The sequence below is a fragment of the Mesoplodon bidens genome (genome assembly GCF_964165515.1).
Source record: "Mesoplodon bidens genome assembly, chromosome: 3".
Lineage (NCBI taxonomy): Eukaryota > Metazoa > Chordata > Mammalia > Artiodactyla > Ziphiidae > Mesoplodon > Mesoplodon bidens.
In genome coordinates this window covers 178,414,562-178,427,482 of record NC_138178.1, presented here as the reverse complement: position 1 = coordinate 178,427,482, position 12,921 = coordinate 178,414,562, and the positions used below count along the sequence as shown (strand labels likewise).

The window sequence follows — 12,921 nt, the reverse complement described above, 5'->3', positions numbered from 1 at the left end:
CCCCGTCCTCTCCCCCTCCCCCACCCGTCCTCTCCCCCTCCCCCACCCGTCCTCTCCCCTCCCCCACCGTCCTCTCCCCCTCCCCCACCCCGTCCTCTCCCCCTCCCCCACCCCGTCCTCTCCCCCAGCCCTACCAGCCCCGCCCTCCGGAGGCCAGCGCAGGCGCACTGGGGCCGCGCGCGGAGACCTGGGAGCTGCCGGGGGCGGGGCGGCCGAGGGCGCGGGCCCAACGGCCAACGCGGCCGCGCGGGAACTCGGGCGCCAGGCCCCGCCCGTGGTTTGAACCAGAGGCTCCGCCCCCGCACCCGGCCAATCAACGGGCGGGGCGGCCGGCGCCACGGCGACCCATTGTGGGCGCTGCGCGGCACCGCCCCCGGCCCCTCCCCGGAGGCCCCGCCCCTCCCGGCGGCTCCTCCCTCGGCGGTGGCGCGGGCGGCGCGGACGCGGGCTGCCAGGTGAGCTTCTCGGCTGGGCCCGGGCCTTTGTGCGGCGGCGGGGTCCCCGGGAGGGCTCGGGCGTGGGCGGCGGGGGCCCTGGGAGCCTGTGGGGTCCTTGGGGGGCGGCCTGAGGCGGGGGGCCCGGAGGGCTGAGGACAGCCTGGGGAGTTGGGGGGGGCTGGGGGTAGTCCGGGGGAGGGGGCGGCCTGGGGGTCCGGGGGCGCGTCGGAGGAGGGGGCGCAGTCGCAATGACCGGCGCCCCCCGCCCGCTCGACGAGTGACCGGCCTCCTGGGATTCTCTGCTGCCGCAGACTAAACTTTGGCTCTTCCGCACCATTTCAAGTCAAAAATAATATATAGCCTTGCCTTTAACCTAATTGGGGGCTCTTTTTAAGAGGAGAAACAGTTACGATGGGTCTGTTGGGCTCCTCCGCAGGGAAGTCCCTACATTGTCTTACCTTTGACTTGGAAGGGGTCGGTGCAGGCCCTCCTTCTCCTGCTTCCCACGAAGACCCTCCTGGGAGACCTGTGGGGACCCTGGCAGCCTACTTGGATTTACAAGCCCTGACCACAGTGCCACCAAGCTGCCGCTCCTCTGTCACTCATCCATCCCTCATTCTACGCCTCCTTCCACCCACCGGTCGGTCCTTCCATCCATCATCCACCCATCTACCCATCAGTCCATCATCCATTCGTCCATCGTTTTATCCACCCATCTGTCCATGTTTCTAGGTTTCCTTCCTAATCTGCATTCCTTGTAGAGCGACGAGTGGGTGGTGAGTGTTAGCGATGGAACACTTGAATTGCATCCTAGGTTCTTTTAGCAGAACTGGGATTTGCAGTACTGTAGTGCCTTCCAGAAATGGCCCGGCCAGGGGCACCTTCCTCTGGAACCCCGGAGGGCAGGGCTGCCTCCCTGTAGTAGGCTGCATGCCTGTGAGCGCTCAGTTTGGGTTCTTTTCCTTTGTGTCTCAGTCTTAATTGCTTTGAAAAGGAATGTTAAGGATATTTTGCAATATCCTTCGCTCCCCCATACTGTAGGAGACCCAGCTTCTCTCTAAGCTGATCAAGGGGGTATCAGGGAGCAAGGGATGCCAGCCTTGGGTGGTCTGAAGCTGGTGCTGTCTGCTTCCCCTGCAGGCTGGCCTAAGCTCCCCAGTCCATTGGAGACAGACATCAGGGAGGGGAGCAGGATGTGGGGGGAGGAGGACTCCCGGACCCTGGCTGCTAAGGAAGCTGTCTTCAGTGGGCTCCTTGTCCCGCGCCATCCTGCTGCAGTCAGAGGACTAGGAAAAGTACCAGGCACTCACTTCCACAAGTCAGAGGCAAGCGCAGCTCTACATTTTCAAAAGCTTATTGTCCCCACAGCAGGATTACCAGGAAAAGCATCCACCAGGTAACTGTTTGCTGGGAGAAGCTGTGGTCCGAATAGAGGGTTTTCCTCTGCTGGAAATTGCCGTGTTTCCTCTTGTGGGGCCCTGTGTTGCTTACACAGAACAGCCAGACTGAGTTTACTGTCTGAGTTTACTGTTAAAATGAGGCAAAGAAGATACTGTCCGCTTACAAAATTAAGTTAAATATTGTATGAACTTCCTACATACAGTTGCTCTTTATTTTCAAGTTTCACCATGTTTTATAATTAGAGTTGAAATTCAGAATAAAAAATCAGTTACAACCTTTTTTTCCTTTTTTCTTTTTTTTGGAGAGAGAGAATGGCAGGTTTTATCTTGGAAGGAGGGCTGGAAGTTTCCCTCAACTTGCCAGTAGAACATATTCCCAGGCAGAGAGGTTTGTGTATTTTATTCCAAGTAACAAAAGTACTTGAGGGAATTCCTTGGCGGTCCAGTGGTTAGGACTCTGCGCTTTCACTGCCGTGGGCCCGGGTTCAGTCCCTAGTCGGGGAACTAAGATCCCACAAGCTGCACGGCACAGCCAAAAAAAAACGTACTTGAAACCAACTTTTTAGTGCTAGCTTTTGAAAGCTGCAGACAGTCAATAGTGGAGGGGTGACCGCCACACAGCTTAGAGGTAACCGTTTCAAAATTTTGCTTTGCTTGCTCCATCTTCAGTTTTCTTTGATGAGTATTTCAAAACCAAATAGTGAGACAGACACTGAGAGTGTTCATGTTGATTTGCCTTAAAAACCTGAAACTCACGAGAGTGCTTGGCCGCGGCTGAAGGTCATGGTGACGAGTCTATCCCCAGCGCCCCCAGCCCTGCTGCTCTGGATCTGGGGATCTGCATTTTCCACCGGCTCTTGGGACGGTGGCCACGTGGCGTGAGAGCTGCTCAGGAATGGGGACCTGGCTCTGACTGGGGTCTCCTCTGCTGGGAGTGCTCGGGGTGGGCGGGCACAGTGCCCACCGTGGCTTCACCGCCACGTGGAACTCCGTGGCCTGTCTGTCCCTCTTCATGTTCCTCTGTCCGGCCTGCGCCTGTCCTGGAGGAGGCCTGAGGGCGGTGCTGTGCAGCGACGGGGGTCAACCCTGGCGGGCCGGCTGTCCGGCGATGTTGGAGGGTTTTGTGTGGTACGTGCTAACTGAGGACTCGGTGCGCCTCGGGGGTTTAACCAGCTGCGTGGCGAGACCTTCCAGCCGACTGTGGAGGTGACGGAGGTGGTAATAATGCCTGACATTTTTTTGTTCTGCACTCAGCGGTGAGTCAGGCTCTGCGGTTAGGACAGCCTCGGAGGCGCAGGGCCTTGTGTCACCCCGTGTTAGAAGGGTTCAGTGCCCTCAGTCCACAGTCACTGCTGGGCAGGGAGCTGTGCTCCACCAGGCCAGCCTAGGGGTTCTGGGTCCCCACCTCTGCCCTGAGCATCTCTCAGAGTCCCTTCTGAACCATGCTCTGTTCTGACTTTGTCCCAAACGCAGTTGTCTGAGGAGGGGGAACCCTCACAGGCCACCGTCTGAGATCATCGTGACCCCACCCACTCACCCAGCCCCTGGGTGATGGGGCACTGCCCATGGACTGCTCCCTCCCGTAGATGTAAGTCGGCCAGCATCTTCTTTTGTGGAGTGTGGCACAAATTAACAGTCGCTTAGGCTTTGGAACGTTTGCGGGGAATAATTTGGGCTGACTTTGAGCCTGTATGTGTTCTGGCCTGCCCGTCGGGGCGCGGGGGGCGGGCAGTATCTAAAGTGTTTTAGATTTAATGTGGTAGCCACCCCCATCACATTGGTTACTGATGCATTTTTGTTTATTATGAAGGTATAATTCGATGAAATGAGATGAACAGGTGTTAGTTGTGCAGTTCAGTGAATTCTGACAGATGCATCCTCTCGCGTGACCAAGGCGCCCATCTGGAGGGGACTGTATTCCCACCGTCCCAGGGAGTTCCCGCCAGTCGTGACCCGTCAGTGGCAACAACTTGGGTTAGCTTTTGCCTGTTCAGTGAGTTCATGTACATAGCAGTACGGTCCCTGTGTTCTTGTTCTTGCTTTGTTATTCATATTCACGTGGTGTTTTGAGATCCATCGTGGCGTGTCCTTGCGTCTCATGGTGGGTTTTGTTTGCCAAGTGGTGTCCCGTTGTCAGATACACCACTCTTCACCCATTCAACTAGCTGATTTTCAGTCTTAAGTAATGTTAACGTCGGGTGGTGAAACCGGCTGGTGGGGGGCCCGAGCAGGCAGAAGTGCTGTGTGGGGTGGGAGGGGTAGGGATGTGGGCGGGGAGGGTCTAGCTGGGGCTGGGGCTGTCGTGAAGCACAGTGGGAGCTCGCCAGCAGCTGTGACAGATCGGTGCAGGAGAAATGGCAGAGGGGGAATTGGTTCCTTCCTTCCCTGAAGGCAGCTTGGTAAAATCGCGCTGTCCCTCGCCCTGCAGACGCACTGAGGAGTCGGTGCTGGAGCTGTGGGGCCGCCTGCACCCGCCTGGAAGGCTGGGAGGGCAGGGCCCTGGATTAGCCGTCAGTAAGATCAGGGCGTTGTATGTTGGGGCAGACTCGCGGCTGTCAGAAGTGGTGGTAAAGTTCTGAGTAACGTGGAAGGTGTGGTGAGCAAGGAAAGCAGGACTTGCTGAGACTCAAACACGCAGAGGAGACCGCGCTCGGGACGCGCCGGGAGCTGGCGTGATCACTGGTTCCCGAGTGTCTTTGTCTTGTGCTTTCTGCTTCTTTCCCGATTATGTGCAGTGACTGTGGAGATGAATGAAGGCTGCCTTGCGAGAAGAGCAGAGGCTGTTTATTCCAAGCTGCTGCGGCCGGGGAGCCGGCACCACTACTGCCGCCACCGGGCTGAGCAGGGACTTGGGCAGCAGGGGAGTGGGAGCGCTTCCCGGTGGAGAGGGGGCTCGGGCTCCTGCTGGGGGCTGCGGGGCTGGGGAAGCTGGACGGCTGACGAGACCCGGGCGCCACTGCGATGGCTGGGGCACGTCCGGTTTTCTGCGGTTGGTCCTCAGTCGGGAGCGAGGACAAAGACCGTGGAAGCCGTGGGTTATTGATCAAGCCAGGCCATTGGGGGGGGATGTCACAGGGCGGTTGTAGGGCTTCCTGGGCTGTCGCTAGAGATGGAGGTCTGCCTTCCTGCAGGTCTGGCGCAGAGGGAGCAGGCTGCTTCCTGGGCTGGTTCCTGTGATGGTGGCTGGGTGTCGTGGCTGTGCCCGCTCAGTCTCTCAGAGCGAACGCCGTAAGCGTGCCCTCTGCCCCTCGTGCCTGGCAGTGCTGCCGCCCCAGGTGTGGACCACACCAAGCTGCAGCTGGCCCGGAACTCAGCCCCTGGGGCTCCCACTGCGTTGACCACTCGTGAATTCGGGGGCTGGGCGTTCTGAGGACCCCTCGAGGAAAGGGAGGTGCGGTCCCAGGGTTTTCCCATGTAGCTTCCCGGCTGTGGGTCAGCCGTGGTCTCCAGCCCGACCCCGCCAGCCTGAGTGGCCGCTGACCTGAGCTGCATGGGGCCCATGGAGGGTGGCTCGACTTCCTCTGTTGGTAAACTCAGGCTTAATTGTGTTATTCGAGGGAGTTTGGTTTGGGCCTTAAATAATCTTTTTTTTTTTTTTTTTTGGCCACGCTGCAGGGCTTATGGGATCTTAGTTCCCTGACCAGGGATGGAACCTGGGCCCTCAGCAGTGAAAGTGCGGAGTCTTAACCACTGGACCACCAGGGAAGTCCCTGGGCCCTAAATTAAATTGGTCGCTGTGCAGAGTCAGGATTTTAGGTTTGGTCGAAAAGATGCTAAAAGCCAGAGGTGATTAACTTGCCACAGAGGAACCCTTGAAACTTAATTTTTTCCCCCCAACACAGGGTGTCTCTTTATAGACATACTTCATATTAATTATAAATTAATTATAGTTAATTATAAATTAATTTACATTATAAATAAATTATGTCTTTATTGACATAATTTATAGTAACTCTCAATATGCTTAGAAAATTTAAGCCAGTGACTTTTACACAAGTAACTGGGGAAAAAGACTAAAAGTTGAATTTGTAGCCAAGACAAAAAACTTGAATCCTTTATTACTAGAAGTCACTGAAATATTTTTCCTGTATTTTGGTGGTAAGCTGCTTTTGTAAATGCAAGTTCGTGTGCCGGATGCACAGTGAGGCCAAACAAACTGAAACACCAGAGTCTGGAGCAGAGAAAGGTTTACTGCAGGGCCTCGCACGGAGACGAGGTGGCTCGTGCCCTAAAAAGCCTCGAGCTCCCTGAAGGCTTTCGGCAAAGAGGGCGAGGGAGTGGGGGTCGCGGGGTTTGTGATCAGGTCGTGCACAGTTTTCTGATTGGCTGATGCTGAGGGAACAGGGTGGTGTCACGGGGGTTCACGTTATCCGGCCGGCCTTAGGCTCCAGGAGGCCTGGGGCTATGGCTCATGGGCATCAAGTAGTTAACATCTTCCATTTGGAGGGGGAGGCTTTCACATCTGCAAAACAACTTCAGGAAATGTGCATCAATTACTATCATCTGGGTACTTCAGAGAGGCGCTAAAGCGGAGGACATGGGGGAGGGGCTGTGCTGGGAAGGCCCCTGTGGCGTCCTGCCCCGTTACACTGTCCTTCACTTAAAGACAGCTAATAAGCGGGGGTGTGCAAGGTGTTATGATTGGCTGTGGCCTCGGGGTTATGTTGATAAATTAGACCTGTTTGCTGTTCTGGGGAAATTAGTCTTGAGGGGAATGAGCTGTAGTCACTTAGTTTTTAAACTTTTTGTTTTGAAATAGCAATAGTTATGGGTCCGGGGGCAGTTGTAAAGAAGTGTCCTGGAGGTACATGCTTGCCCTGCTACCCGGTGTGGGCGTCTGCGTGAGACGCCCAGACACGCATCCGCACCAGGAAACTGGCTTCCGAGCAGCCACGGAGCTGATTCGGATTGTGAGGGAGAGGGGGAGGCGGGGGGCGTGTGAGCGCGCATGCGCGCGCTTGTGTGCGGTTCTGTGCAGTCGGAGCTCACGGGGCACTTCCTGGACCCCCCACCGTGGTCCCCACACGGAGCCGTGACCTCGCCCCAGAGAGCCCCTTGGGCTCACCCTTGGCCGCGCACCCATCTGTCGTGTTAGGGTCCTTACAGAGGTGGAGACTGCCCTGGGCAGCCTTCTGAGATTGGCTTTCTCGCGCTGCATGACCCCCTTGAGACCCATCCGAGTCCCCTAGCCACTGGTCACTCCTGTGTGCTGTGTGCTGCACCTGAGTGGCAGCCTCTCCCCGCTTGAAGGGCTTGGTTTCCAGAATGGGGCTCTTACGAGTGGAGCTGCTGTGAACATTCTTGTACATATTTTTGTATGAACATTGGTTTTCATTTCTTTGGGATAAATGCCCAAGAAGTCACTTTAAAAAAGTTTTTTGAATGTTAAAGTACACAGGAGGTGAGAGCTAGGACATTGAAAGGAGATTCAGAGGCCAGGGGACCTTTTTCTGTCTGTTTAAGGCTGCGGCTGGCGGGGCTCGGGGGCAGGTGTGGACGGGGCTGCTTCTTCCTTCACCACAGAGCTTCCCATCAGCAGGTCAGCACAGGCGCTGCCACCCGGTCCCAGAGCCCCTGGCCACACCGCAGTCATAGGCCAGCAGCAGCCACAGGGGGCCACGGGATTGTTTTGCTTTTTAAAGAAGGAAATCCAAAAATTTGCGTATTTAAAAGATTCTAATCCTCCTGGGACTTTCTGGGTGGTGCAGTGGTTAGGAATCCGCCTGCCAGTGCAGGGGACATGGGTTCGAACCCTGGACCAGGAAGATCCCACATGCTGCGGAGCAACTAAGTCCATGCGCCACAACTACTGAGCCTGTGCTCTAGAGCCCGTGAGCCACAACTACTGAAGCCCGTGTTCCACAGCAAGAGAAGCCCCTGCGATGAGGAGCCCGCGCCCTGCAATAAAGAGCAGCCCCCACTCGCCACAACTAGAGAAACGCCCGCACCCAGCAACGAAGACCCACTGCAGCCATAAATAAATAAATTTATTTAAAAAAAAAAAAAACCTCTAACCCTCTTGATGAATACTCAAATGGATTACCTGAAATAAAAATGTTTATCTACTTTATGAACTTGAAGAGAGAGACAGTTCCTGCGTTATAGCTTAACTTTGTGCTTGAAAGGACAGACCTTGCCAGGGTGCTTGTTGGGGGAACGCTGGGGCCCTGGCCCCTTCTTGCTCCGCGTTTTAATTCCCCAAAGGTCTCCCAACCTAGAGTCTGTTCAGAGGGACAGCTTCCTCGTCGTTTTGCCTCTGAGAGCAGAGGTGCGGTGAGCTGGCTGCGTCCGGTCAGCATCGGTCCGGGTGAGGCCCAAGAACCAGCCAGCATCTTCACGTCATGGTGCTGGTACGAAGTCCACTCTGAGTGATGCCGCCTGGGCGGCCGTAGGCTGCCCCAAGCCCTGGTGAGGACCCCGCCCCTGGGCCTGGGCCTTGCAGACACGGAGGGAGTGGGGGGAGTTGGAAGGGGGGCAGGTGGCCTAGCAGAGAAGGCAGAGCCCGGCCTGGCAGAGCCTGCCCTTGGAGGGAGAGCGCTCGTCTCGGCTTGCTCCGCCAGTGCCCCGGGGGCTCCCTGCAGGTCCGGCAGCTCCCCTGAAACTCCTGGGGCACGGCTTTTCAGGGGTGCTGTGCGACACGCGTGGGGGCCCCCTGCTGGTGAAAGCACCGAGGAGCCTGCGCCTGCCGTGCAGGAACGGCTGTCGGTGGCCGGGATGCCTCAGTCAGCCGGCTGCGCGTCACTCAGCCCAGCGACCGCGAGGCCCCGTCCTGCCCGCGGCCCCCGTGCTGCGCCCGAACTCCTCCCGCCCAGGCGCCAACACTCGGAAATTCGGTGTTCCCGTTCAGCCGAGTTCTTTAAAATGCATTTATCCTATTTTTGGTCCATTTATCTTTTTTAAAAAAATTTATTTTTTTAATTTTTGGCTGCGTTGGGTCTTCGTTGTTGTGCGGGGGCTTTCTCTAGTTGCGGTGAGCCGGGGCTAATCTTCGTTGCAGTGCAGGGGCTTCTCATTGCAGTGGCTTCTCGTTGCAGAGCACGGGCTCTAGGGCCCGCGGGCTCAGTAGTTGTGGCTCGTGGGCTCTACAGCGCAGGCTCAGTAGTTGTGGCGCACGGGCTTAGTTGCTCCGCGGCATGTGGGATCTTCCCGGACCAGGGCTCAAACCCCTGTCTCCTGCACTGGCAGGCGGATTCTTAACCGCTGCGCCACAAGGGAAGCCCCATTGATCTTTTCTGATGGAGACGGTTGCGCTGTGGTTTAGAGGTGGCGTCTAGAACAACCTTCACAGGGTCTCTGTGGCTGGGCTTGAGCTCGAGGGGCGCAGGGGCTGCAGCCGCCTGGAGGTGCCCCTCTGCCCCGTCCCGCGCCGCTGTCTGCGTGGGTCACCCCTGACGCTGAGACTGAACCTGGGGCAGAGTCTGCGCGGACCCTGAAGTGGGCTCAACGGCATCTTTCTCGGTTTCCGCAGGGCACGATGTTCGCGCGAGGGCTGAAGAGGAAGTGCGCGGAGGACGCCGAGGCCGCGCCCGCCTACAGCCTGCAGCGCCAGTCGCTCCTGGACATGTCGCTGGTCAAGCTCCAGCTGTGCCACATGCTGGTGGAGCCCAACCTGTGCCGTTCGGTCCTCATCGCCAACACAGTCCGGCAGATCCAAGAGGAGATGACCCAGGACGGGAGCTGGTACGTGCCGGTGCCCCAGGCCGCGGGGCGGGCGTCGCGGGACCGCCTGGTGTCCACGGAGATCCTGTGCCGCTCGGCGCGGGAGGGGGCGCGCCCGGCCCCTGACCCCGGAGACCCGGCCTCTGAGCTCCAAGTGGTCCCAGCAGCACAGGCTCCCGGGGCCGCTCCCGGTGGCGTTTGGGACGGGGACGGCCCTCGAGAAAACAGAGGAAGCTTTCACAAGTCACTCGATCAGATATTTGAAACGCTGGAGAGTCAAAGCCCCGGCGCCGTGGAGGAGCTGTTTTCCGATGTGGACGGCTCTTACTACGACCTGGACGCTGTGCTGACCGGCGTGGTGGGCGGGGCCAAGTCGGGCCAGGACGGGCTGGAGGCCTTCGCCTCCGCGGCCGCTTCGCCCCCCAGCGCCGGCTGCAAGTCGGACCTGGGCGAGCTGGACCACGTGGTGGAGATCCTGGTGGAGACCTGAGCCGCAGCCGCGGCACACAGCAGATGTGTTTGTGAGGCCCACGGAAACAGCCGGCGCGCTGGGGGTGTGGGTGCCCGCTGCCCTGCAGCCGGGGCTGGCCTCTGGTTTGTCTGCGATTAGGAGACCGACCCAGAACAGCATCCGATCTGCCCGCTCCCCACTCTCTCCCCCCCTCCCAGGGCTGGGCTGCTTTCCCGCAGGCCGGTCATCGCTGCCGCCCTGGGCCCTCGTCTGTGTCCTGCTACAGCCCCGCTGGAGGATGCCAGCCCCCTTCCGCATCCAGCCTCATCCAACTTTAGATAGGTGAATTTTCTAAAATTAAGTTTTATACGTTTTGGGCAATATTTTGTCTTAAGATATATTTTTAAACTTTTTATACTTTTATCACTTTAGATTTTTTTAGCTATTTTCTTAAAAATGTATTTTTTCTATAAACATCCTCTGCTGCTATATTAGAAACTTTTGTAGCCTAAACAGTTGCAGTTGGTGTATTTCATTTTTTTTAAGGTTTAACACACACTGTTCTTTTTCCGACAAGCGTCACAGCCCTGAGCCTGCAGTGTCCACACATCGTGATTTCCGCTTTCGGCCCGGGTGTGAGCCTTGCCCGTACGCACTGCTGCTGTAGAGTTGAAGGCCTTGCACGGCGGTGCCTTTTACCAGATCTGCTGTGCGAGACACGTCTCTGTTAGAGCGTTTTATTTATGCCTATTTATGTGTAAGTGTCTTCAGAGCCGACGGTCAAGTACGGTCTATCTGGGGATCATGCGCGCCCTGAGGTGTCTTGGGCGGTGCCTCCAGAGGGTCTGAGACTCGGGGCCCCTCCTGCGCGGGTTCCCAGCACAGCTGACCTTCCTCCCAAAGCTGCTGCCCTCCCCATGCCCCTGCCCGGCTGGGCTGCTGGACCCGCGTCAGCTGGGCCCGTGTGCCAACGTGTTTGGGGAAGGCACGTGTCCGTGCACCACTGGATTGGAGAATGGTGGCATAAATTTAAGTCTAGGGTTAAAGAAGTCTGTACACATGTCATCTGTGGGCCCTCGATCTTGAGGGTCATTGACGGTGGGGTTGGCTGGGAGGTGTGTGTGCCCTGTGACCCTGCCCCAGGCACCGAGACCGCCTGCGACTTTGAGATCTTTTTCACTTGTTTACAAGTGAGGCTGTACTCTCTCCGCACGCCCACCCCACGTTTCCCGTTTCTCATGCTTTTTCTTCCTTCTCCAGCCCTTAGCCAAAAAGGATTGTTTTCTTTTGCGCATATGCCATTCTTAGTATCAGTGGTGTGCACCTCATTTTATTAAAAAATTATCCAACAAAGTGGAAATGTGTTGTCAATTATCTACCATGTCGTAGTCCTCGAGTTGGTCTTTTTACCCTAGTTGAGCTCAGCCAGATTATCTAAGGGAGACTGTGGGGCTGCGAAGAGATGCCACATGGGTTTGTTGACAGGCAGGCTGTGGGACGTCTTCATCACCTGACCTCGCAGGGCTCTGAGGCAACTCTCCCCACCCCAGCTCTTGTGGCAGAAGACAGGTGAGGGAGAGCGCCCTTGGATTTGGGCCGATGGTGGGAGCCTAGCCCGGTCAGGAAGCTGTGGGTGAGAGGCAGGCTGTGGCTCTCAACGTCCAAGGGTTGCTTCCTTCCGAGTTTGAAAGTATTTCCTTGTGGAAAGTAGCTTAAGTGTATGTTTTATAAGCAGCAAACCTAAAGCTGTATTTTGTGTCTTTATGGCATTTCTGTCTTTTTAAAACATTTGCTCAGTTTCAGGGTAGCTACAGTGTCTTTATCTGGCAGCCTTCCGCAGTATGACACAGGCAGGCCTCAGGGTGGGGAGCGCACAGCGCCTATAGCCAGGCTTCAGCTTTAGGGTCCCCCTCCCCGAGAGGTTGAGACCCCAGCCTCCTTTCTGCCCCTGCTAGTGACCCCTCCTTCGTCCCTTTGCTCTTCGGGTTCTTTCCCAGCCACCCACTCTCATTTTGGTAGTTCCCTTGAGGTGCTGATGGCCTAGACGTCCCGGGCAGGGCGAGGTGGGGGCCCTGCTGGACACCGATTCCCCTGGAAGCATCAGAGTTTCTCCAGAGAGGAGCAGAGGCAGGTGGCCAGTTGCTGACGATGGATTTGAATTGAATATGGAAGTGCGGGGCGGGGTGGGGCTTTAAACTCCCGTGTGCGTGTGGTCACGTGTTTGTAAACTCTGCAAAAGGAGGGCTGCTGCCTTCACCCCACCACCTCTCCTGGGCTGGTCCTGGGCTCTGGGTAAGGAAGCTGGGTTTGTGGGGAGCGAGTCACGGTGTGTGTTTGCAGTTGCTTCTGAGCACAACTGAGCTCTGGCCACCTCCTCCCCCGGAAGGACTTGGAATTCGCCCGCTGCTGTCCGCAGCACCCCTCGATGTCCCGGGAGCACATGGAGGGAGGGGAAGTGGCGTTTCGTGGATGGGGGCAGCAGCCAGCCCTCGAAAGACTCCGAAGGGGTTCCCAGCCCTGAGAACAGTTCAAGGTACAAGGCTTGGCCAGTGGCAAGTCCTCATACTGAAACTTCTGAACCGGCGCTAATAAACATACATCGAGTTATCTTTATGGACAGTAAGTGATAAGAGATTATCATCACACGAGAAGGTGATTAAAAAGCTTGTAGGCAATGCAGGTTGAAGTACTGAGATGTGTCAGGCAGTGATTAATCCCAGTTCTGTTACTTTTCTGGAGTTCATGAACTCCACTCTAAGCACTGCTGGCGTTGCTTCCCTCCATATTTTGATGTTGTATTTTCCTTGTCATTCATTTTTAGAATAAACATTATCACGTGTCCTCCTGGCTGGCTGTTGCTTCCTCCCCCATGTGGCTGGTTCCTGGGCTGGCAGACTCCAGCACTGAGTCCCTGGGCATCTCTTGGCTCCCGTCTGTGTGGTCACTCAGGACTCCTTCTCTAGCGTGGAGGCAT

At 56.7% G+C, this 12,921-nt stretch overlaps 1 protein-coding gene across 3 annotated transcripts; it reads left to right on the top strand.

Annotated features, from left to right (window-relative positions):
* Positions 1-373: 373 nt before the first annotated feature.
* CDCA4 (cell division cycle associated 4) lies at positions 374-11,307 on the top strand. 3 transcript variants are annotated; one of them, XM_081230378.1, is made up of 2 exons: positions 374-455; positions 9,306-11,307. In XM_081230378.1, exon 2 carries the CDS (start codon positions 9,312-9,314, stop codon positions 9,984-9,986), a length of 675 nt encoding a protein of 224 aa, XP_081086504.1. In that variant the 5' UTR covers positions 374-455; positions 9,306-9,311; the 3' UTR covers positions 9,987-11,307. The 3 variants fall into 3 exon arrangements, with proteins under 3 accessions (XP_081086504.1, XP_081086506.1, XP_081086505.1); XM_081230380.1 differs by lacking the exon at positions 374-455 and adding an exon at positions 721-1,077; XM_081230379.1 differs by lacking the exon at positions 374-455 and adding an exon at positions 1,649-1,833.
* The last annotated feature ends 1,614 nt before the right edge of the window (positions 11,308-12,921 follow it).

Coding starts and splice junctions, on each gene's coding strand:
- CDCA4 (XM_081230378.1), top strand. CDS start 9,312: ATGTTCGCGCGAGGGCTGAAGAGGAAGTGCGCGGAGGACGCCGAGGCC.